Source organism: Liolophura sinensis, chromosome 12 (genome assembly GCF_032854445.1).
Source record: "Liolophura sinensis isolate JHLJ2023 chromosome 12, CUHK_Ljap_v2, whole genome shotgun sequence".
Classification (NCBI taxonomy): Eukaryota; Metazoa; Mollusca; class Polyplacophora; order Chitonida; family Chitonidae; genus Liolophura; species Liolophura sinensis.
Genome location: NC_088306.1, coordinates 12,291,329 through 12,316,604, shown reverse-complemented (window position 1 = coordinate 12,316,604; position 25,276 = coordinate 12,291,329). Strand labels below are relative to the sequence as shown.

Below are 25,276 nucleotides of genomic sequence, written 5' to 3'. Positions count from 1 at the left end.
CGGATTCGTCATTGGCCATGTTGGCACCTGTAGATTTAAATTATGTAAGGAACAGCTACAGAAGTCACAGGTAAGTATTTAAATCACGTGTGAACCCAGCAAAGCATTTTTTGGCCAACAGCCTTCAAATAAATGCTTTCCCTAAACTCATAACATCTAGGGTAATTTCACTGAGAGATGCATTGTTGGTTTATCTGACTGTGGCTGCAAGCAATACTCAAGAATTTTTAACTTAGAGATGCACATATGGAGACTCCCTACACCATAATCTTGAATAGCTTAGAGATGCACGTATAGAAACTCCCTAGACCATAATCCTGAATAGCTTAGAGATGCACATATAGAAACTCCCTAGACCATAATCCTAAATAACTTAGAGATGCATGTATAGAAACTCTCTAGACCATAATCCTGAATAGCTTAGAGATGCACGTATAGAAACTCCCTAGACCATAATCCTGAATAGCTTAGAGATGCACGTTTAGAAATTCACAAAACCATAATCCTGCACAACTTTGACATAATCATAATGCAGGTATGTATATGATCATGTCCAAACATGTAAATATATGTAAAACCCTATAATTAGCCCACTGTCAGCTACACTGTACATGTACATGAAATAAAAAATAAACCAATAATGCAAATTTGTGAAAACTTTGTCTACTGTAAGCCACAAATTTTACAAAAAAAAGATTCAAAATTACTGCATGGAAAACAAAATCGAAGAGACAGACTGACTGATCAGGACAGACACAGACATACCTATATTAATCTTACACCATTCTGCTCATGTTAGGGACAAGGAACCTTTAGTTTACGCTTTACACTGCATCTCATTAGCAATCTCCTGCATCTTACCTAAACACCCAGAATGTCAAATACGTTAAGTTTGCAGTTATACATCTGCGACAGTTGTACACACATTTCATTTATTTTAACATTGTACAGGATGAACAAAGGTTCTATTCACGCGCAGGTATTGCACACAGTTGTTAACAAGCACGCACATTTCATTCACTTTAACATTGTACAGGATGAACAACGGTTTCATTCACGCACAGGTATTGCACCTTTTCAATCATAATGTAACAAATGAAACCTCAAGTCTGATTCAGGATTCTTTAGCAGTTCCTATGAACCTCAAGTTCACCTCCCATTTAAATATCATCATCTTTACTACGTGATGACACAGACAGCGACCATGTTAGGTTTGTGCCTAACACCAGGGTAACCAAAGAGACTTTTTCTCACCAGGGAAACGAAAAACACTCAAGTCAACGCTCGCGCATTTTCAACTTTTTAGTTTTTGCTACCCTAATTCTACTAAAATTTGGGACAGATATGACTAGGCCTAGTGTTGAAAGTAGAATAATGAATTACATTTCTTCTGGAAAAGTAAAGATATGAGTATATTGTTTATTAGATGGTCTAACCATGTGAGAATTTACAAATTTATTGGCTAAACTGAGCAGACCAGGTGTCCAAAATTTTAGAAGATATATTCAAGTGATTGAATTTATACCCCTAAGCACTCAGAAGCCTTCTCTGTAAAATACTGTTTAAACACACAGGCTTAATAATTAGGACAAGTAGCTAAACCTGGACACTAATCCTTTAAGAAATGTATGGCTGCCTTAAGAAAAAATTTTTCTGATTTTTTTTTTGTGTATGTGTCTGTGTGAGGGGGGGCGGGTCGAAGGGTAAATCTTTCCTAAAACCATACTGTTCGTTTTACAGCAGGCCTACTTGTTGGGTTTATAGCAGGCCTACCTGTTTGTTTTATAGCAGGCCTACCTGTTTGGTTTATAGCAGGCCTACCTGTTGGGTTTTTAGTATGCCTACCTGTTGGTTTAATAGCAGGCCTACCTGTTTGGTTTATAGCAGGCCTACCTGTTGGTTTTATAGCAGGCCAGAATGCCCCGAAAAACGTGAAAAATTTATAGGCCTGCTCCCCTAGTTAAAGCTAGACCACAAGGAATGAAAATTATTCACTATCAATAAATGAACAGAAAATCTTGTTTGATTTTTAGTGCAGAAACTACTGTACACTGAAATGATATTAGAGTAATTTAGTCAATGTGAGTTTTATTCATCGCAATAAATCTCGTCAGTGGCAGTTGTCAATCGTACAACTTCACACAATGAAATGACTTTGTGCTTGGTATTTCATCCAGCGACAACAAAATCCACAATCATTCCGAAGAAGAATTTGCCTCATGTACTTGCTCTAAGCTATCTACTCTGTCTAACGGGCAGCTCCCGATTTCTTCTCTGTCCACATAACTCATTCATCACATAATGTGGTTGATTTGTCCAGTAATTATCTCAGATCTGCAGCAGGCTTATTAATTTCCCTCCAACTTCCTCTGTTGTCTTCACCCTCAGCAGTTGTGTGTGGTTATAACAGCGATCAGGCCACGGATGAAATACGCATTTAATTGGATATTTAGGGGGGTTGTCGTCAACTCCTGACAGCAACCAATTTGTCTGAGAGGCGCTTACAACAAGGTTAAAGTGGACCGGGGGGAGGGGAGGAGGGGGAGGGGGGAATCCCACTGGACTAATTACAATGGTTTTCTCAGATTACAGTAACGTTTCTAGAAATTGTATCGTGAAATGAGCCCTAGCTTTACTTATCATTCCATAGAGGGCATTATGGAAGCAGAAATATGGGACGTCAAAATCAGCCATTAAAGGGGCCAAAAAAAGACACACTGTTTTATCAGATACAACACTTAATTACCAGAAGCTCATTACCACTGAGTGATAAAGGAACACATATCACATATATTTTTAAAAATTCTACTCAAAATTTAGCACTTCTTTTAATGTTGACAGCTAAGGGCCACTAGTATATCAAAATTAAGTCATATCAGAAAAGTCAGCAATGGCACAGCCGAGATTTACCAATGCTGAGCTGAATCAGCAACATCAGTGTGTCCAGGGGCCACATTGAATCAGCAACATCAGTGTGTCCAGGGGCCACATTGATTCAGCAACATAAGTGTGTCCAGGGGCCACACTGAATCAGCAACATCAGTGTGTCCAGGGGCCACACTGAATCAGCAACATCAGTGTGTCCAGGGGCCACATTGAATCAGCAACATCAGTGTGTCCAGGGGCCACACTGAATCAGCAACATCAGTGTGTCCAGGGGCAACACTGAATCAGCAACATCAGTGTGTCTAGGGGCCACATTGAATCAGCAACATCACTGTGTCCAGGAGCCACATTGAATCAGCAACATCAGTGTGTCCAGGGGCCACATTGATTCAGCAACATCAGTGTGTCCAGGAGCCACATTGAATCAGCAACATCAGTGTGTCCAGGGGCCACATTGAATTAGCAACATCAGTGTGTCCAGGGGCCACATTGAATCAGCAATATCAGTGTGTCCAGGGGCCACATTGATTCAGCAACATAAGTGTGTCCAGGGGCCACACTGAATCAGCAACATCAGTGTGTCCAGGGGCCACACTGAATCAGCAACATCAGTGTGTCCAGGGGCCACACTGAATCAGCAACATCAGTGTGTCCAGGGGCCACACTGAATCAGCAACATCAGTGTGTCCAGGGGCCACACTGAATCAGCAACATCAGTGTGTCCAGGAGCCACATTGAATCAGCAACATCAGTGTGTCCAGGGGCCACACTGAATCAGCAACATCAGTGTGTCCAGGGGCAACACTGAATCAGCAACATCAGTGTGTCTAGGGGCCACATTGAATCAGCAACATCACTGTGTCCAGGAGCCACATTGAATCAGCAACATCAGTGTGTCCAGGGGCCACATTGAATCAGCAACATCACTGTGTCCAGGAGCCACATTGAATCAGCAACATCAGTGTGTCCAGGGGCCACATTGATTCAGCAACATCAGTGTGTCCAGGGGCCACACTGAATCAGCAACATCAGTGTGACAGTGTGAGTGTGAGGCCACTTTCACAAAGCGGCGTACAACATTTATTTATCGTACACTTGTCATACGATATTTTGTACGTCACTATTAACGTACCATTGTCCTCTATGTGCAATATTTTCGTGAAAGTGGCCCCAGACTCCAGAGTCAACAATATCAGACAAGTCAGCAATGACAGGCAGAGTCAAAAATAACACTTACTAGATTCACCAATGATGGAATCTGCAACACCAGAGTGTCCATGCAGGCAGTGACAATAATACAATACTCTGGCCACACTCTGCAATATCAGACAGTGTCAACAATATCACTACTCTGGCCTGACGCAGCAATATCAGACAGTGTCAATGATATCACTACTCTGGCCTCACTCCGCAATGTCAGACAGTGTCAACAATATCACTGCTCTGGCCTGACTCAGCAATATCAGACAGCGTCAACAATATCACTGATCTGGCCTGACTCAGCAATATCAGACAGTGTCAACAATATCACTGCTCTGGCCTGATGCAGCAATATCAGACAGTGTCAACAATATCACTACTCTGGCCTGACACAGCAATGTCAGACAGTGTCAACAATATCACTACTCTGGCCTGATGCAGCAATATCAGACAGTGTCAACAATATCACTTCTCTGGCCTGACGCAGCAATATCAGACAGCGTCAACAATATCACTGATCTGGCCTGACTCAACAATATCAGACAGTGTCAACAATATCACTACTATGGCCTCACTCTGCAATATCAGACAGTGTCAACAATATCACTGCTCTGGCCTGACTCAGCAATATCGGACAGTGTCAACAATATCACTGCTCTGGCCTGACTCAGCAATGTCAGACAGTGTCAACAATATCATTACTCTGGCCTGACGCAGCAATATCAGACAGTGACAATAATATCACTACTCTGGCCTGACTCAGCAATATCAGACAGTGTCAACAATATCACTGATCTGGCCTGACTCAGCAATATCAGACAGTGTCAACAATATCACTGCTCTGGCCTGACGCAGCAATATCAGATAGTGTCAACAATATCACTGCTCTGGCCTGATTCCACAATATCAGACAGTGACAATAATATCACTACTCTGGCCTGACGCAGCAATATCAGACAGTTTCAACAATATCACTGCTCTGGCCTGACGCAGCAATATCCGACAGTGACAACAATATCACTGCTCTGGCCTGATGCAGCAATATCAGACAGTGACAATAATACCATTACTCAGACCTCACACAGCAATATCAGACAGTGTCAACAATAATACTACTCTGGCCTGACTCAGCAATATCAGACAGTGTCAACAATATCACTACTCTGGCCTGACGCAGCAATATCAGACAGTGTCAATGATATCACTACTCTGGCCTCACTCCGCAATGTCAGACAGTGTCAACAATATCACTGCTCTGGCCTGACGCAGCAATATCAGACAGTGTCAACAATATCACTGATCTGGCCTGACTCAGCAATATCAGACAGTGTCAACAATATCACTGCTCTGGCCTGATGCAGCAATATCAGACAGTGTCAACAATATCACTACTCTGGCCTGACACAGCAATGTCAGACAGTGTCAACAATATCACTACTCTGGCCTGACGCAGCAATATCAGACAGTGTCAACAATATCACTTCTCTGGCCTGACGCAGCAATATCAGACAGCGTCAACAATATCACTGATCTGGCCTGACTCAACAATATCAGACAGTGTCAACAATATCACTACTATGGCCTCACTCTGCAATATCAGACAGTGTCAACAATATCACTGCTCTGGCCTGACTCAGCAATATCAGACAGTGTCAACAATATCACTTCTCTGGCCTGACTCAGCAATGTCAGACAGTGTCAACAATATCATTACTCTGGCCTGACGCAGCAATATCAGACAGTGACAATAATATCACTACTCTGGCCTGACTCAGCAATATCAGACAGTGTCAACAATATCACTGATCTGGCCTGACTCAGCAATATCAGACAGTGTCAACAATATCACTGCTCTGGCCTGACGCAGCAATATCAGATAGTGTCAACAATATCACTGCTCTGGCCTGATTCCACAATATCAGACAGTGACAATAATATCACTACTCTGGCCTGACGCAGCAATATCAGACAGTTTCAACAATATCACTGCTCTGGCCTGACGCAGCAATATCCGACAGTGTCAACAATATCACTGCTCTGGCCTGACGCAGCAATATCAGATAGTGTCAACAATATCACTGCTCTGGCCTGATTCCACAATATCAGACAGTGACAATAATATCACTACTCTGGCCTGACGCAGCAATATCAGACAGTTTCAACAATATCACTGCTCTGGCCTGACGCAGCAATATCCGACAGTGACAACAATATCACTGCTCTGGCCTGATGCAGCAATATCAGACAGTGACAATAATACCATTACTCAGACCTCACACAGCAATATCAGACAGTGTCAACAATAATACTACTCTGGCCTGACTCAGCAATATCAGACAGTGTCAACAATATCACTGCTCTGGCCTGACGCAGCAATATCAGACAGTGACAATAATATCATTACTCTGGCCTCACGCAGCAATATCAGACAGTGTCAACAATATCACTACTCTGGCCACACTCAGCAATATCAGACAGTGTCAACAATATCACTGCTCTGGCCTGATGCAGCAATATCAGACAGTGACAATAATATCATTACTCTGGCCACACTCAGCAATATCAGACAGTTTCAACAATATCACTGCTCTGGCCTGACGCAGCAATATCAGACAGCGTCAACAATATCACTGCTCTGGCCTGACGCAGCAATATCAGACAGTGTCAACAATATCATTACTCTGGCCACACTCAGCAATATCAGACAGTGTCAACAATATCACTGCTCTGGCCTGATTCCGCAATATCAGACAGTGACAATAATATCACTACTCTGGCCTGACGCAGCAATATCAGACAGTTTCAACAATATCACTGTTCTGGCCTGACGCAGCAATATCAGACAGTGTCAACAATATCATTACTCTGGCCACACTCAGCAATATCAGACAGTGTCAACAATATCACTGATCTGGCCTGATTCCGCAATATCAGACAGTGACAATAATATCACTGCTCTGGCCTGACGCAGCAATATCAGACAGTGTCAACAATATCACTGTTCTGGCCTGACGCAGCAATATCAGACAGTGACAATAATATCACTTCTCTGGCCTGACTCCGCAATATCAGACAGTGACAACAATATCACTTCTCTGGCCTGACGCAGCAATATCAGACAGTGACAACAATATCACTTCTCTGGCCTGACGCAGCAATGTCAGACAGTGACAACAATATCACTTCTCTGGCCTGACGCAGCAATATCAGACAGTGACAATATCCCTACTCTGGCCTGACTCCGCAATATCAGACAGTGACAATAATATCACTACTCTGGCCTTACTCAGCAATATCAGACAGTCACAATCAAAGAGCTGTAAGAAATAAAGCTGTAGAGAGATTTAGCATCATGAGGGGTGAGCATACCTTGCTCACATATGAAAAAAATACTACACTTACGGTTTTATTCTAACTCTCTTCTAATGTGCATGTAAATGCTTTAAAAGTAACAACTTACACACTCATAGCACCATTTATTATGCTGGTCTGGAATGACTCACATGGTATATGTATGTTGTCATCACATTTAATAAAATTTACAAGAAAACAATAAAAGGTACCAAGCCTGAAAACCAGTTCGGTTCACACCTAGTAATACTATGAAGTTTGTCATAACAAGCAGAGATTTAAAATTACATATGCATGTTAAGGCAAAATTTCATTTCATTTATCTACATCTATGTTGCTTGTCGTTTTAATGATCCCGTACTCATTAAAATCTGCAATTAAGTTTAAATTTATACAGAAATCATCCCAATTAAACTTTGAGCAAAAACTTTAATTATGTTCTGATCAAAGTTTCAGACTCTGATTTAAAGCAAAGCCATACAGATTATGCCAAAACTTCATAAAAACACTGATCATCTGAATCGTGTTATATTTTGACTTCGCCCTCCATGGCTCAGTTGATTAGCGCACTAGCGTAGCGTAATGAACCAGAAGCCTCTCACCAATGCGGTCACTGTGAGTTCAAGACCAGCTCATGCTGGCTTCCTCTCTGGCCATAAGTGGGAAGGTTTGCCAGCAATCTGCGGATGGTCGTGGGTTTCCCCCGGGCTCTGCCCGGATTTCTCCCACCATTATGCTGGCAGCTGTCATATAAGTGAAATATTCTTGAATATATAAATAAATAAATATATTTTGACTTAAAGCATAGCCACAGAAATTAAGTCGAATTTCATACACTAATCATCTGAAAGAAGTTATACATTTTCAATTATTATAAAGCAAAGCCATAGAGACTAACCCTAAACTTCATATGCACTGATTATCTAAATTAAGTTTACCATTTTTACCTAACGCAAAGCCGCAAAGATTTAATCAAAACGTCATACAGTAATAATCTGAATTAAGGTTCACAACTGGACTAAAAGCAAAGCCCACAGCATTAAGCCAAAACTTGATATACACTGATCATTTGAGTGAAGTTTTCTCTATTGACATAAAGTAAAGGTTCTAAAATCAGCCACATACATTACAGGCATGATAGAACTCACACAACACAGACCACACTATATTTAACAGGGCCCTGCCCTCCCTTCTGTTCTATGACATGTATGGGGTCAGGTAATAATTTACCTCCAAACGGGGCTTGCCTGAATCATCTAATCCAACACGGAAATTGACCTGCCCACTGTTCACTGAGAGATTCCCGATATCGTCTGATAAAGGCTGAAAACACGGCAGTGAGCAGCAGATTGATTTTCGCACTGCCTGTCCAGGTTGTCAGGAGATGTGAACACAAGACGATGATTCCAGCAGCATTCTACAGAAATCCGTTTACTGCTCCCTTGATGTCCTCTCAGCAACAGATCATTTGACAGGCCATTAAGGCTTAAACAGCAAAAAGCTCAGAGAAGCCTTGAAAATCACTCCTATCATTACATCATCTATAGTGAACAAGACCTAGGTTCAAATCCCACCAGTGCCAATTTTTTTTCCATGACTAAGAGCATACAAGCTTCTAAATACATCACGACTGGATGTTTCGACGTTGAAATAACTTAAAAACAAACAAGGTTTCAAGAGTTTCAAAGATACTAATACTAAAGAAATGTTGAGTGAGTGTTTGGGATTTAACATCAAGAAATGTTGAATGCAAAATGATACATACATACATTTACATGTAGTTTTGTGGGGTTTTTTTTTTGGTTTTTTTTTTTTGGACTTGACAGATATTGTAACAAATACATACGTATCTTACTACATGAAAATACTCTGAAAGTCCACAAAATAGACCCTTACTGGCAGTATGAAGGTAATGAAAATAAAAACACACATAAAAATGACAAGCCTAAACAGGATGCTTCAGGTGCTCATTTGAAAGAGTCATCTGTACCTCTGTATTTAGAAAAAGAATACTGCACAGTTTCACATTAGCATTCTATACCTCACATGGAAAACAATGACACCAGGCATTGACATCCCTCAAATTAACAGAGATAAGTGACTTCAGACTGCATGTACATGTACGCAATAAGCATAATACCCATCCATGCGTGACCAAAGGAGTAGTTATCATCAGGCACAATAAAATCAACGAGATTAAAACTCTACACCGGATGACCCGACAAGGAAAAACAAGAGTTTACCGATAAGTAATATGCATGTATGTACATACCTGGTTAGGTATTCGAAGAAATTGGTGAAGTTAATGAAGTTCAGCTTGGCTGTCTTGTCACGGACTCGTTCAGGAAATAAACAGAGAAGAGCACAGGCCAATATGGAGGACACAAGTTTCCGACTCAGTTCCACTGTTTTACCTGCAATTGATTGATTGATTGATTGATTGATTGATTGGTGCTGAATACTGTACTCAAGACTTTTTTCAAGGTAGTGATTTTCGCAGTAGGAAGCACAACACCTTGTCAGCTAAATGTACTTGACAAATTCCCTGTTATGAACATGTTGCCAATGAGCAGGAGTGGGATTTGAACTTGCGGCCTCATTGGCCTTGGTGTTGCAGAGGCTATTTTTCCACAGCTGCACCTAGGACGACCTCACACAAGCTGATCTCTCATGACCTCCAGTAAAGCAGACATCAACATCATTAACTTAACACAGGCAACGGCACACGACGACTTGCTCTTTGATGTTTCATATAAATTCACTGTAGAGAGGTATGCAATCAGCTTTACAAGTATTTAAAATAATGAGATCATTTTAATACATGTACCTCCAACGAGGGTGACATGTACACACACGCATATATCATTAAAATATAAATGTGAAAAATATGCAAATTTTGTTTGCTTTTAATTAATGCTCAAGAATGAGACCGGAATTCAATAATTAAAATCTATTGATAACGTTGCTAGCAGCTTGTTAAATAGATTAACTCAGTACAGGCTTCTCGCCTCATGTAACCCTAGAATACAGAAGTTTAATCGCCTGCAGAAGATCCTGTTAGCTTTTAATACATGTATGGGCCCTGTGAAGAGCTGTAGTCTAGTAGACCAGTTACAAGGTTTATGGCTTTCATACTAAGTTTCACCAATTTATTTATTTATTTGATTGGTGTTTTACGCTGTACTCAAGAATATTTCACTTATACGACGGCGGCCAGCATTATGGTGGGAGGAAACCGGGCAGAGCCCGGGGAAACCCACAACCATCCGCAGGTTGCTGGAAAACCTTCCCACGTACGGTTGGAGAGGAAGCCAGCATGAGCTGGACTTGAACTCACAGCGACTGCATTGGTGAGAGACTCCTGGGTCATTACGCTGCGCTACCACGCTAACCAACTGAGCCACGGAGGCCCCCATGTTTCACCAAGTTATCATGTTCAATCATAAAAAGGTAATAATTTATTACATTTACATGTAATAATTTACATGTCCCTCTCTTTGATTACAATACAATGGATTGCCCTAATTCTTCAACTTTTTTTTAACCGCCTCTGCAGCCGATATTTTGAAACATTCTGAGCTAACTATGGGGTGCAGAAAAATACCGGTACTTTGCACAGTTTTGTGAAGCATCTATATTTAATGACACAAAAAAATCACTTATAACGGCATTTTCATAATAATTGTATGCATAAATTCCACTGAAAAAACTGCTTCAGTGGTTGAAAATGTTGAAGATTATACAGTAGACTAAAAAAATAAGGGTTGTGGGTTTTTTGACGATATTAATGTTTGAAGGGGAAAACAAAGACTTCATTTAGAAGCATTCACACACAGAACTGGTTAAGACACCATCTGACAAAACATATTCACTCTTTATTATGTTTATGGGAACTTTTCAGCTTAAAGGGACATACCGCTAAAAGAAATTCAGAGTTGGTTCAGCTAAATACAAAAATGAGTTGCATCTGACTCCTTTCTATCAATAATGTTTCATAAAGCATTTGTAATTCCCAATGATATGTACGGCAGAACTGAAGTTACATGGTAAAACGCATAATTACAACCCAATACCATGTTTAACATTTAAAGTTTGCTGAATATCTCCTGTTGTCTAATCAACAACGGGAGGTGACTAACTCAAAAAAGACAGGCTTTCTAAAATCCAGTGACTTGAGTGAGTTGATGGTCAAAGGGAAACCCCCCATATGAATGTTCACTCAAAGTCAGATACGTGTCAGTAGACATCTGAAGTCTCAACTTCATGTAGATGAGGTCTAAGATAACAGCACAATTCTTAAACGGACATGGCGACGGCGACGTCTGCATTGGCCATATGTCCCTTTAAGAATCAAAACATTTTAATGTGCTAAAGTGATTATTGATTTATTTATTTATTTATTTGATTGGTGTTTCACGGCGTACTCAAGAATATTTCACTTATACGAAAGCAGCCAGCATTATGGTGGGAGGAAACCGGGCAGAGCCCGGGGGAAACCCACGACCATTCGCAGGTTGCTGACAGACCTTCCCACGTATGGCCGGAGAGGAAGCCAGCATGAGCTGGACTTGAACTCACAGCGACCGCAATGGTGAGAGACTCCTGAGCCACGGAGGCCCCTAAAGTGATCATTGCTCCTGTCCTCTGTAAAAATGTATTCATATGTTGTATACGCCTTGTGTCACTTAGCTTTGTTCCTAAAGGTTTAAGTTAGTGAACAACGACTACTCCACAAGATTAAGATCCACCTGACTGATCGACCCTCTACATGTACATACCCACGTGTTGCTCCAGCATACATAATCCCCCATGTGGTATATGTTTCTCAATCTGAAGCGCTGTGTCTATCACAAACGGCAGAGTGACCTTGACAACATGTGATCTTTCCTCAGCATCCATGGTATCCTGCAGAAAGCGAAACAGTCCATACATGATGCAGTTCTGCGGAGCTCTCCCACCTTTCTCCGACAACGGATTGGAGGCATTCACCTCGTACATTTCCTGGTGGAACTGGGCGCATTTGTCAAGGTCGCAGTCCTCACGCAGAAAATGCTCCTTAAGTTGGCGCAGCAAGACCCGCACTCGGCACCAGTTCGCCTGGTCACTCGGAAACACAACACGTTTGACCTTCATCCTTCAAGGTCACTCAAGGCCTTTTAATGTCAAGCCATGGCTAAGAGTTCCAAGTTCTGAAACATTAAAGAAAGGGAAATCACAAAAGCATGAATTATGAGATACTCAGAGTAGTTTGCCAGCAAGAGTCCTGCTAAACAAAGGAATGACGGTTACCATCAGGATCATATTACAGGTATCCTCAGCACTGTAGACCAGGTGTACCCAGTGCTTTTAAATGTAACAATTACCATCAGGGTCATACTACAGGTATCCTCAGCACTGTAGACTAGGTGTACCCAGTGCAGTGCTTTTAAATGTAACAATTACCATCAGGGTCATACTACAGGTATCCTCAGCACTGTAGACCAGGTGTACCCAGTGCTTTTAAATGTAACAATTACCATCAGGGTCATGCTACAGGTATCCTCAGCACTGTAGACCAGGTGTACCCAGTGCTTTTAAATGTAACAATTACCATCAGGGTCATACTCCAGGTATCCTCAGCACTGTAGACCAGGTGTACCCAGTGCTTTTAAATGTAACAATTACCATCAGGATCATATTACAGGTATCCTCAGCACTGTAGACCAGGTGTACCCAGTGCTTTTAAATGTAACAATTACCATCAGGGTCATGCTACAGGTATCCTGAGCACTGTAGACCAGGTGTACCCAGTGCTTTTAAATGTAACAATTACCATCAGGGTCATACTACAGGTATCCTCAGCACTGTAGACTAGGTGTACCCAGTGCTTTTAAATGTAACAATTACCATCAGGGTCATACTACAGGTATCCTCAGCACTGTAGACTAGGTGTACCCAGTGCTTTTAAATGTAACAATTACCATCAGGGTCATACTACAGGTATCCTGAGCAATGTAGACCAGGTGTACCCAGTGCTTTTAAATGTAACAATTACCATCAGGATCATACTACAGGTATCCTGAGCACTGTAGACCAGGTGTACCCAGTGCTTTTAAATGTAACAATTACCATCAGGGTCATACTACAGGTATCCTCAGCACTGTAGACCAGGTGTACCCAGTGCTTTTAAATGTAACAATTACCATCAGGGTTATACCACAGGTATCCTAAGCACTGTAGACCAGGTGCGCCAGGCACTCATGCGACAATTACCATCAGAGTCATACTACAGGTATCCTCAGCACTGTGAACCGGGTGCACCAGGCACTCATGTGACAATTACCATCAGGGTCATACCACAGGTATCCTAAGCACTGTAGACCAGGTGTTCCCTGGACTCATGTGACAATTACCATCAGGGTCATACTACAGGTATCCTAAGCACTGTAAACCAGGTGTACCAGGCACTCATGTGACAATTACCATCAGGGTCATACTACATGTGCAAGTTAGAATTCAGACACAATATCTTAATTTAAGGTCACACACATATATACTGCCCATGTCTATGTGAAATCAGTTTTAAAGATGTGCACCACATATGAAGAAAGAAACTTTTTCTTAAGTTAGCCATTAAGACAGGCACATTCTAATTTCTAAAACTGCAAAATAGCAAAATCAATAAACCCATGTTGAAAAAAGCATCATATTAATGAACATTTGGGGGGGGGGGGTTTTGTTGTTTTTTTTTTTTTTTGCAAAATGAAAAAAATTTAGCTTTTTTATATTCTTAATAAACATATTCCACAATTAAGCTTAATTGCGTAACTGGCATCCACATTAACATGAAGATCCATTTCAGGAACAATTCTAACAATTCCTGAGATAAAAAGTGGTCTTGAGTATCACTTATTCAGGCCATTGCACAGAAGTCTTTGTACTGATATATTCATAAATGGAAATATAATTGGATTTTAAGATTACATTTGTCTGTATTTGGTACAATAATTTCATACACGTACCAGAGATAAGTGCCATCTACAAGAACATAAAATAAAAAATAAAAAGCCTGAAGACTGGGATGCTAGACCAGATGGGTAGGGAGACCTGATTTCTTAGAGGTCTGCTTCACATAAGCGACTGCAAGACAAAAACTGCCTGGACATTTATCATCAAAAAGAGCACTATTCAGAAATGTGTGTTATATGAACAATAGCTTAGTTTTCAGAACTATTTCTTGGATCAGACTGAAGAGGATCGCAAGTACGATTGCTCTCGTCATTAGCCATCATTCTTTTGTTCAATACAAGAAATAGGCCCGAAATTATATTAATCACAACACACAACTGTATTATACACGTATATTTCTAGATAGGAATGAAATTTGCTCTTTTTAAATCTGTTGCATTGAAAAATGTGCACGCATTAATTTCTGTGTTATGGTCACTTATGTGTAACTTTCCCATCTGAAACCCCATCTTTATACCCATCTGGTCTGTCGATCTGGTCTGTCGATCTGGTCTTCAGGCCACCTATACTGAATAACCCTTTGACACTTTATCTTAATTCATTCAAGCCGCATGTGGGAAGGTCTGCCAGCAACCTGCGGATGGTCATGGGTTTCCTCCTGGTTCTGCTCGGTTTCCTCCCACAATACTGCTGGCCACAGTCGTATAAGTGAAATATTCTTGAGTACGGAGTAAAAACACCAATCAAATAAATAAGTAAATAAATTCATTCAATTTTGCACCTTACCACACAAAACAAACGAATTTCATCTGGCTAAATTCTGAGGGAAAAGTCTGACATCAGCATTTGAAATCCAAAGCTCATACCACACCATGAACACTACCAGTTTTGTTAAGTGCCAAACATCAAAAACAGTTTAGGGAAGAATAAAAGTTATAAGCAGCATCTAAAAGTCTCATGATTTACTGTATGAACACCATTTTACTTTCCCAGCTACTCATGTCAGTATGCCTGATATATTCAAAATGTCAGTAGATTTAACCCTCCTTAATCTGATCTTCGTACATCACAAATGCATGTACTGTCTTTCAATCAAAAGTGGTACCATTTCACATGAATTACCAAAAATCCGATGCTTTCAACTACCAACCGATCAGCACATCTGCAAAGTCAAAACTAACAGTGGAATTAAAAAAGATAACATCTACCACCTGTCCTAGGCTCCATTTTGTTGGCTCTGTAATCCAAAACTGCACAGATACAAATTGAGATCTATGACATTCAAGGATCCTGTTCCTATACAATGAACAAGTGTGTCAACAAGAAGAAAGAAATCTGTGACAGACTAAAATCTGAGACACATACAACTTTCACAAACAATGTGCTTGTATGTACATACACCTACTACACTGTACCCCTGGCCAGTCTGTTCAGGGTAGACAATACTGTACCATGCCTTGTAATATGCAAGTAACAAGCCTTACACAACACTCCCATACATGTACTGTACCTTAAACCCAGTACATGAGCTTTACCCTCTTATGTCTATAGCCATGTGCCAAAGATTGCCTCAACATAAGTACATGTACATACCTGTGCACCCTATGCACATGGTCACGCTTAACTAATTCCAAGCCTCAAACTTAATGCCTAATACTTCAGGTCAGGACTTTCTTAATAGCCACTCGGGCCAACACAGTGTTTTATACAGTTACAAGTTAGTCATGGAGAACACAAACATACATATTCTAGAGCTCATTAATTAAATTTTTCTGAAGACATGGGATAAATGTTTGGATACAGGACACAATCAATGCACACCTCTCTTTCGTAATTTGCTATTTTCAATTTTTTGGGGAGATGAAGTTTCACTGGCCATCTTTGCTAACTTTATATGTTTTTTTTTTTTTTGAGTGTTTAATTAAGAATTCTTACATACCTCCAAAAACTTTAACACTAAAACCAATGGTGGGCGATGTGTGCTCAAATTGACAATCTATTGCCGTCCTCATCACAGGCATCCCCATTTCGCTAATATAGTAGAGGGGCTGGGTTGTGCTGTCAGAACGTCTGTTTTCTTCAAAATTTGACACTACATGTTTTCCCAGGACAAATGAATTTACATATAATTGGTGAGGCAGTTATGTTTAAAGGTGAATTATTTACCATCACCGATACCATGTGGCCAATAGGCACTTATCCCGTGTATGGGATATAAAGAGGTGACATCAAACAACTAGGTACTCTATCTGGATAAGCGCAACATGGGCAACGATGCGTTTTTTTCAACACCTCTGATAGCGGCGGATTGCTGGTATTACATTCAAGCGATGGGAGCAAACAGTTCCTGTGATGCAGGACTCAGTTAGTAGTACACAAACCACTGTCTCCGTGCCATTGCAATCACTGTTCTTGGCCACGCTTGTGTTACAATACAGGGGATAATGTCCGTAACTGGCCACTGGAACGAGTCCATGACCAGGTGGTAACTGTGTATAAATTGTCAATTTGAGCACATTGTTGTTAGAATATTGCTGTAATATATTTGTTGTAATATAATAATAATTTGTTATTTTTTTTTTATGGGGGGGGGGGATATGAAGTTTCATTGGCCAAATTTGCTAACTTGATACATTTTTTTTTTCAGTGTTTAACATTGTTAAACACTTTAATATTGTCCTCAGAAGATACAGGCACATGTCTAAATATGGATCAAGTAAATAGTATAATGTAAGGATTGAGTGCGCTAGCGCAGTGTAATTACCCAGGAGTCTATCACCAATGCAGTCGCTGTGAGTTCAAGTCCAGCTCATGCTGGCTTCCTCTCCGGCCGTAAGTGGGAAGGTCATCCAGCAACCTGCGGATGGGCGTGCGTTTCCCCCGAGCTCTGCCCGGTTTCCACCCACCATAATGCTGGCCGCCGTCATATTAGTGAAATATTCTTAAGTACGGCGTAAAACACCCATCAAATAAATCAATAAATAAATAGTAAGGATTGAGTATCAAGACATACAACTGACAAACTTTGTGTTAACATTTCTCAAAACACTTAGAATTAAGTGTGCACACACAATATGGTGTACACTGCCTAATGAAGGCTTCTCTAGCCGACACGAATCTCCAGATTCTGTGAATGTGAAAATATTTTTAAAATATGCGAAAATTTCATGTTAACTTGTAACCACACAGTCACAATAAATGATGAAATTGAATACAAAAGATTTGAGCTGGAAAACTATTGAGGTTCAAAATGAATATGTGACATGTATATATACATATATACACATATGCAAAATCTGAAATATTAAATCAAATTATTAAATGAGCACCTAGACTGTAAGCTAAATATTCCAGTCATATGAAGAGATAGCTGTAGCCACACCTTACCCATGCAGAGCAATGGAATAACGGTCTGAAAGTCACTTCTGAGTTCTTCCCTTAAAACAACTCTGTCAAATAGTGTCAAGTCAGGCAACTAAGAATATATACATTTGATGTCCAGATTAACACTGGCAAAGACATTAAGAAAACAAAAGTGCACAAAAATACACCTCAAATACATGCAGTTAATAAAATAATAGTGCAGATACCTTTACAAGCATATAGGCAGGCAGAGAATCTCGAGCTGTCAACCTTCGTTGTCGTTCACCTCAGCTCCCAAATAACAAGATCACCCAGATAACTGTATAGGAGAAAAGCCTGATGTGCCACGGAGCTGTGTGGATTTGTTTAAGCTACGTTAATGCCACCTAAACATCGACCAGCGTGTGTGCTGTGAAAAGAGGTCGTTGTTCAGTATTATACACGGATTACAAGGCAAAACTTGCCTGCTGATCAAACTGGGTGATAAATGACTTATTAATTGAAAACTCAATACTTAATAAAGCTTACAGACCCCAAATGCCACTTAGTTGAAAGTTACCCAGCTTCATGAATTTCCTAACCCAATAGTGCTCCTCAGAATTTTCTAGTGAATAGAGCCAAAGCAAAATCAGCCCATGAATTGATGGACAGGACAGTCAAATGGGTAGAGGGTGGAATGGGGGGAAGAGAAAAACAGGAAGCCATGGGCCAACCACAAAGCCTCCATTCATTTTGATCAAAGGTCGAGAGAGGCCTCTGAGATGCCAACCGTAACAAAACATTTGGCAAGATTATAAATTGAACCTCGAGGAAATGCTCCAAAACTGCCAAATTTATAGCTTAATTATGCAACAATACTGCTTGGCACAGTCTCACAACCCACATGCACTCAGCATAATGACCTAGGATAGGAAATCATTCCATTCATTTGAATAATTGTCATTCAGCGTAAGATAATTTCAGCACATATTTCAGACTTAGTACCCATTTATCTGAGCATCAGATATTTATAGGTCTCTTTATATATTTATAGAGCAGACATGTATCCACTCAGAGATAGTTTAGCTGCACAACTGGCCCAATGTGCGATTTCAATGAGCAGTTTGCAAACACACATGTACTACTCACATTATCTCACTGATCAACGGATCCAAGATGATCTCCTGTGTACTGCATGTATCCGTACAGTATACAAATACATGTAGGACACTCTCTGATGTCAACTGATTTTTTAACAATTAAAGATCATTCTGCATCCAAGAATGTTCAACATGTTAAAAGAAAGTCAGTTTGGAAATCCAGATTCAATGAAAATATTACCTGAATACTTCATCATAATTTTGACTCCTAGTTGAAATACAAAGTACATGCAGTAGAATGAAATTGTCTTAAATATTGCGAGCAATTCACACTGAATGAAAAGTCAATCATAACGATATTCTGTTGATACTTTAATAAATTTCAGGATACAAGACAAAGAACATCTGATGCCAAAAGGTAAAAATTTCATTTGATTCCTATGTTAGGATTTTAGTCTATTCGATTTTTGGAAGATCACATTTGAATAACACAACAACTGAGACCCTGATAGATCTGACTGTCCACCATGATTTTCAACCACATGTATAATACCAGGACACCAAAAGTAGAACTGGTGAGCCTTAATGAACATGTCCATTTTCTGCCGCAGTCATTTTATAAATTAACCCTACAACTTGATCATTAGTCTTTTTTGTGGAATTACAACTAATCCCACTAGATTCCAAAGGCTTGGACTTTACTGCACTGTCTGCATTAGTCATGTAAGTAGGTGACAACAACAGCGTTGTCATCTAATGCAACCTGAATATTTTACTGTTTTGTTTTATATACTTTATCCCTTATGTTTAAAGGATTCATGAAATGTACTCTGCATTCCTAAACAATGTCACAGTACGATTAAGCTTCCCCAGCCTTCTTCACCAGAGCAAAATGACCCTAGAAGTTAGGCTTGACCAACTCTTGGCTGTTAGCTTGAAAGCCGATGAGGATGTCCAGCCAGCGGTCAGTGACGTATATTGTGGAAACTGCTTAAACAACAAATGGAAGAGAATAGCAGAGGTCGCCAGCTGCAAAGTCTGCATTTACACCTAGCTTATTGCAGTCACCCTAATTTCCACCTAAAATCACTTTAAAAATTCTTGAGTACTTGCAAAAAAAAAAAAGATTTACAAACATAAATAGTAACAGCAAACAGCAAAGATGCCCAACAAATTAACAATGTCTGTTCATTTCTGTATTCCTGATTTGATTATTGCCTCATGCCAAGAATTGTTCACATTATGATGGCAGTCAGTTTTATGTGTTGAGGAAAATGGAATAGCTAGGCAAAACCACCATTCTTTGGCCAGTTACTGAACAACTTATCCAACAGATACAGATTCAGTTCTGCAATGTTAGTGCTCTAAATTAATACTGGAGGATTAACTTGATACATTTTACACGATTCCCTTAAGGAGGTGAGAGATATATCTTGAGATTGCTGGGGAACATGCACATTAAACCATAGAGCATATAGTTCACTGTTCTCCTCCTGGCCACATTTCTAGACAAGAGACACACAAACAAATCGAGGGCCTCCATGGCTCAGTTGCGCGCTAGCACTGCCTAATGACCCAGGAGCCTCTCACCACTGCGGTCGCTACGAGTTCAAGTTCAGCTCATGCTAGCTACCTCATACATGCGAAGGACTGCCAGCAACATGCGGATGGTCGTAGGTTCCGCCAGGCTCTGCCTGGTTTCCGCCCACCATAATGCTGGCTGCCATCGTACAAGTGAAATATTCTCAATACGGCGTAAAACACAGATCAAATAAATAAATAAATAAACACAAACAAATCAGGCACCCGTATCTACTATTAAGATAAAGGGTGATGTGACACGACATGCATAACTACAGCTGCAAATTGCCTCGTATCACTACATATGCAACTTGTCCAGTGAAAATCATGTATAAGCATAAATAAGATGTGCAATGCAAATACATGTAAGTATCTAATGTACAAAAAGCTTTTCATCAAATGCACTTCATGAGTATCCTGATGTGACATGCGCAAATCTCTCTTTAAGTCCATCTTTGTCTCAATTTTCCACATAAAAACAACCAGCCCATCATATTAATCCTCACAAAACAGAACATATCAGATCACACATGTACATGTATGTTCTTTGAATTGTTTGTAAGCTATATAAAGACTTCAGCATGAACTGGAACATGCAGAACGTCTTAAATTTTCAACATAACAACCCAGACTATGACACAAAACAATTAAGCCCTATGCATCCCTCTGGGGCCCAAACAGTTTTGGAGCATTCTGATAACAGTGTCAAATCAATCATTCGAAGTTTACTGTTTATGTTCATAGAATTTGTTTAGCGAAAGTAGTTAATACAATATTCTCAAAAAGCACAGGTGGGGTGCCTTTGATGAACGCAAGAGGATTTTTTTGCAAATGATTATTTTATACGGGAAAATATTGTCTTGGAAATCATTACTCAATTAATCTAATTTACTGGTCATTTTATGTAGTTGTATTTCACTCTTTCATAAGAATTTTTTTTAACCTTTCCGATGTTGTGCTATGTTTAGTGTACACTAAGATAAGGCTGAAAACAAATTTTCTCAGGTCAGACAGCCTATTGATGGACAGTCAATTAGGAGTATAACTTAATAGAAAATAGATATAAAACAACTTTCATTGTAAGGTATACAAGTAGAGTGACTCATCCTAGCTGCCCCAGTATTACATGTCACAAGTTCTAATAAATCACCAAACTTATAAATATGGAGACATGTATTTAGGAACACTTGTCGAATTTCAATATAATGGTATAATGTATGTTTAGACCAGACTAGTCCATCTACACACAAAAATTGTTTAACATTAATTTTCCTAGCCCTAATGCCCCCAGATTTATAGGCCGTCAACAGAATTCATGAGTTTCAGCCACACCTGTAGACCAGTTTTTGGCTACATGTAATTCTTATCTGTGTCGGAGTCCTTACAGCAGTTGTAAGTTTCAAACAGAGCTTTGTTGAGGCGGCAGAAGTGCATCTAGGATGGGAAGTCTCAACACAAGTCAGACAACACTGTTTACAATCAGCAATACATTACAGATAGGTTATGTTTTAACATTCTGCGATGATCTTCGAGATATAAGCTTAATTGTTTTGTGTCATAGTCTGGGTTGTTAGCAGTCTGCCAAGGAATAAGCGGAGTCAGCATTTCATGAGTCCCACAAGTTCACACAGATATGGATGAGACAGGGTGAAGCTATCGCAAATCAACAAAGCCAAAAGGTGAGATTTTACGGTACTCCTGTAGACTGAATACACACCTCACAGTCATGCCTGTCGGCCTAACTGCACCGTTAGCAGCTGCCATAAAATCCCACCTATTAGCCAACTCAGATTATAAAGGAGAGACCGCTTAAATTGTGGCATGCATATTTGTGCAGGTCTGTACTTTTGCATGATACACAAGACAAGTGCCTGAGGTGTGAGGCAGCAGCTACTAAAAGGAAAAGAAAATTTAAATCAAACAAATACTATTGAAAAGAGTATGCATTTCCTCGCAGGTGCATGCCATAAAAACAATTGTAATATGTACCTCAAGTTGATAAATTATAAATAAAAGTCAGTGCCAAAATCCGCCGTGGGCGACTCCATTTTGCCTCAGAACTAGTCCTGAAGTCTTCTGTGTTAGGAGGAGAATTGCTGTCAGAAAAACGCCAAAGTGCAGTTCGTACATTTCCGGTAAAACTCTTCTTCCCAGAAGGTAGCAAACAGTACAGTTCATTTTCCCCTTGACAATTGGGAAACCGGAATGTTGGATGTAGGCTCAGAGTTTACACGAACAAGCCGGCAGTTTTAACGACTCTCATTGGCTGAGAGGCAACACACCCCCGGGATAAATTACGGGGTGTTAAAAATGGAGTACGCCATGGACTCAGAGATTTATGCCAGCTTTGCTGTTTTCAGGCTTTACGTGTATGGCGAGGAAAAATCGCAAAATTCTGCAACAGGCACCACCAGATAGAAATAAATGTGCTCTTTTCAGCCTATAGTGTCAATGTTTTAAGTTTTCTTATCCTTTAAAGAAAAGTAAATGTGGTACGTGCATAGCTCCAATAGAATGTGAGAAAAGATGGAGCCATGGAGGGCTAAATATACATCTGAGAATGTGTCAACAGCATATACCTCAACTTTACAAAAACCCTCTAGAATTCTGTAGCCTTTTCGGCAGTCCCATAAGCATAAGGATCAAACTACAAGTCACACAACACCCTACAGGGAGTGACCTTTACACATGCTGATGACAGAAACCACATAGGGCTGCCAAATAAAACGCTGAATGCCGACACTGCAAATATCACATCGGAGAGAAAGACAATCGAATTATACCCAATCTATTCTCTAAAGACGAAATCAGTTGTGGTTAAAAAAAAATGAACGATAATATTTAATCACACTATGTCACGGGGGAAAAAAAACACTGAAAAATCCTCCCCCGCACATGGCAAAGGCGTTCTAAAACCAGTAAAAGCTACCGTGTGAGTATAAGATCATACCAGTATCAGCGTTCCTTCAGTCACTGGGTTGCGCTTAAGCACCAACATTTAGGCCGCCGTAAACATTTCATTTGTCAAAGTTTGTTTTCTAGTTTCTTCCAAACCCCACATCCTGTTGTTTCTCTGCTTGACACCATGCACTGCGCACTAACTGGAGAGTTCCGACAGGGGAGGCAACCCACATCCGCGTAATCCCATTGAGTTTACTTTGACAGAATGTAGACGTCACAAATATTGCTTTTGCCATTAAACGTCATGTTTGAATTATATTTACTATATTTATGCTTACATATAGATTTTTTTGGCCCATTGTTTGGTGTGTATAAAAATATTAAGAATATTATTACTTAGCCGCAGTAGTGGCAGTAGTACATACAACACCGGTAGCAGTAGTAGCGGTACATGCGGTAGTAGTGCTACATGTAGTAGTGCTACATGTAGTAGTAGTGGTACACATATGCCTTGGCCTACATATTTATACCTCTACGGTTACACCCGGCAACAACGTGAGAAGAAAAAAGAAGAGTGAGAGAGGGAATAGGAAGACTTTTATCTTCTTTGTTGCTACATGGGGCGACAAACAATTTTTTTTTCAAATTTGAATCCGCGAGTTGCAGATATATAGCCTTATAGCTAAAGCCTGTCTTCTTTCTGCACCTACTATGTAGACTAGTATGTGAGACTGAAATTAATTATTTGCAGTTATCATACCATATAGTCGTTCGCCAGTAGGCCTCTTTGCCTATATCAACATAAGATTGTTTTAAAAAAACTTATTCTATTAAATTATTGAGGTAGCTATAGGCCTATAAAAAGCTGCCGCGATTCGACATAGGCCTGTATCTACATGTATCCCATTACATTGGAACACGATCTTAACAAATTCTGTCATTTACGTGTATACCCCTGTATACCAGGGTAGGCTGTATCTGCATATATAGGCTGAGGCCTTTATTTATGGTGTCATTTGGAAATAAAATCCTCCACAATTCCTTAACTACACTCGGAATTTGATCGTTTCGGTGGTCTAGTGGTTAGAGAGTTTGCCTCGAAAGCGGGAGAGCTGAGATCAAACCCGGCTAGGCCAGACCAAAGAGTTTTAAATGGTTCGGTACTTAATTGTTGCTGCCCCACTTGGCACTCAGCATTGAGAGCTGGTTTAAGCAATTCAGGAAACTCGACTGCATCAGTGTTTATTACCTCGTTTCTGGATTGGAATCCGCTCAAAGCATGCAGCTTTCACTGTTTATATACACCGTGTACATATGCAGTTCTCTGTCCATCAGCATATATTGAAGGAGACCTACAATTCTGTATTCCCTTCCCCTCATATGTCCACGTTAATGGGCCTGAATACACTGAGAGTTGATGGCGGTGCTTCCCGGTACCGGTATTCTGCAAGTTACTGAAGTACAAACTTGTAACTTCAAATCAGAATTAGTTCACCGAGTTACAGGTCTCTACGGACGAAGTTCTCTACACGTGTAACCCGCAGACTTGCTCGCTGTATTGGTGGAAGACGAGTGGCGTCCAGAGAACTTAAAGGCTACATGAAACGTTTGATTTTTATTCCCTAATACACAGTTTATAGATAGTTTATGTCCTAACAAATAAAGCAGCAAATTGAATTTTAAAAAAATGAGCTAAGATTGTCATTTTTGACATAACCTTCTTCCTTTCCCTTAAATCGATAATCTTTGTTTAAAGAGTTCCTTTTCATGTATCCTTTAAGATAGTGCCAATGGGCCTATATACGAATGTCGTCTCCCATTTGTCTCTACACCAAGGTCTCTATACGAACAGCTGAATGGCGAATCTACCACTTCCCTTTCCAGGACTGGTTTGCTGGTCTACTGCAAGTCAAACCCAGATTCTCATTACACGTGATTGTTCTTTCTATATGTAGTTAGCTCACGCA

General features: G+C 40.2%; 1 protein-coding gene across 3 annotated transcripts in view; it reads right to left on the bottom strand.

Annotated features, from left to right (window-relative positions):
• The window catches only part of LOC135479023 (uncharacterized), a 63,077-nt gene extending 39,589 nt beyond the window's left edge, over positions 1–23,488 (bottom strand). The window contains exons 1-3 of one of the 3 annotated variants that reach the window (XM_064758726.1): positions 23,359–23,488; positions 12,216–12,626; positions 9,710–9,851 (exon numbers count right to left, since the gene is read on the bottom strand). In XM_064758726.1, coding sequence (XP_064614796.1) covers positions 9,710–9,851; positions 12,216–12,570 — 497 coding nt within the window. In that variant the 5' untranslated portion in view covers positions 12,571–12,626; positions 23,359–23,488. Of the gene's footprint in view, positions 1–9,709; positions 9,852–12,215; positions 12,627–15,351; positions 15,481–15,507; positions 15,704–23,358 lie in introns of those variants that run through there. The other 2 variants (XM_064758728.1, XM_064758727.1) reach the window with 2 other exon arrangements.
• Positions 23,489–25,276: the final 1,788 nt, after the last annotated feature.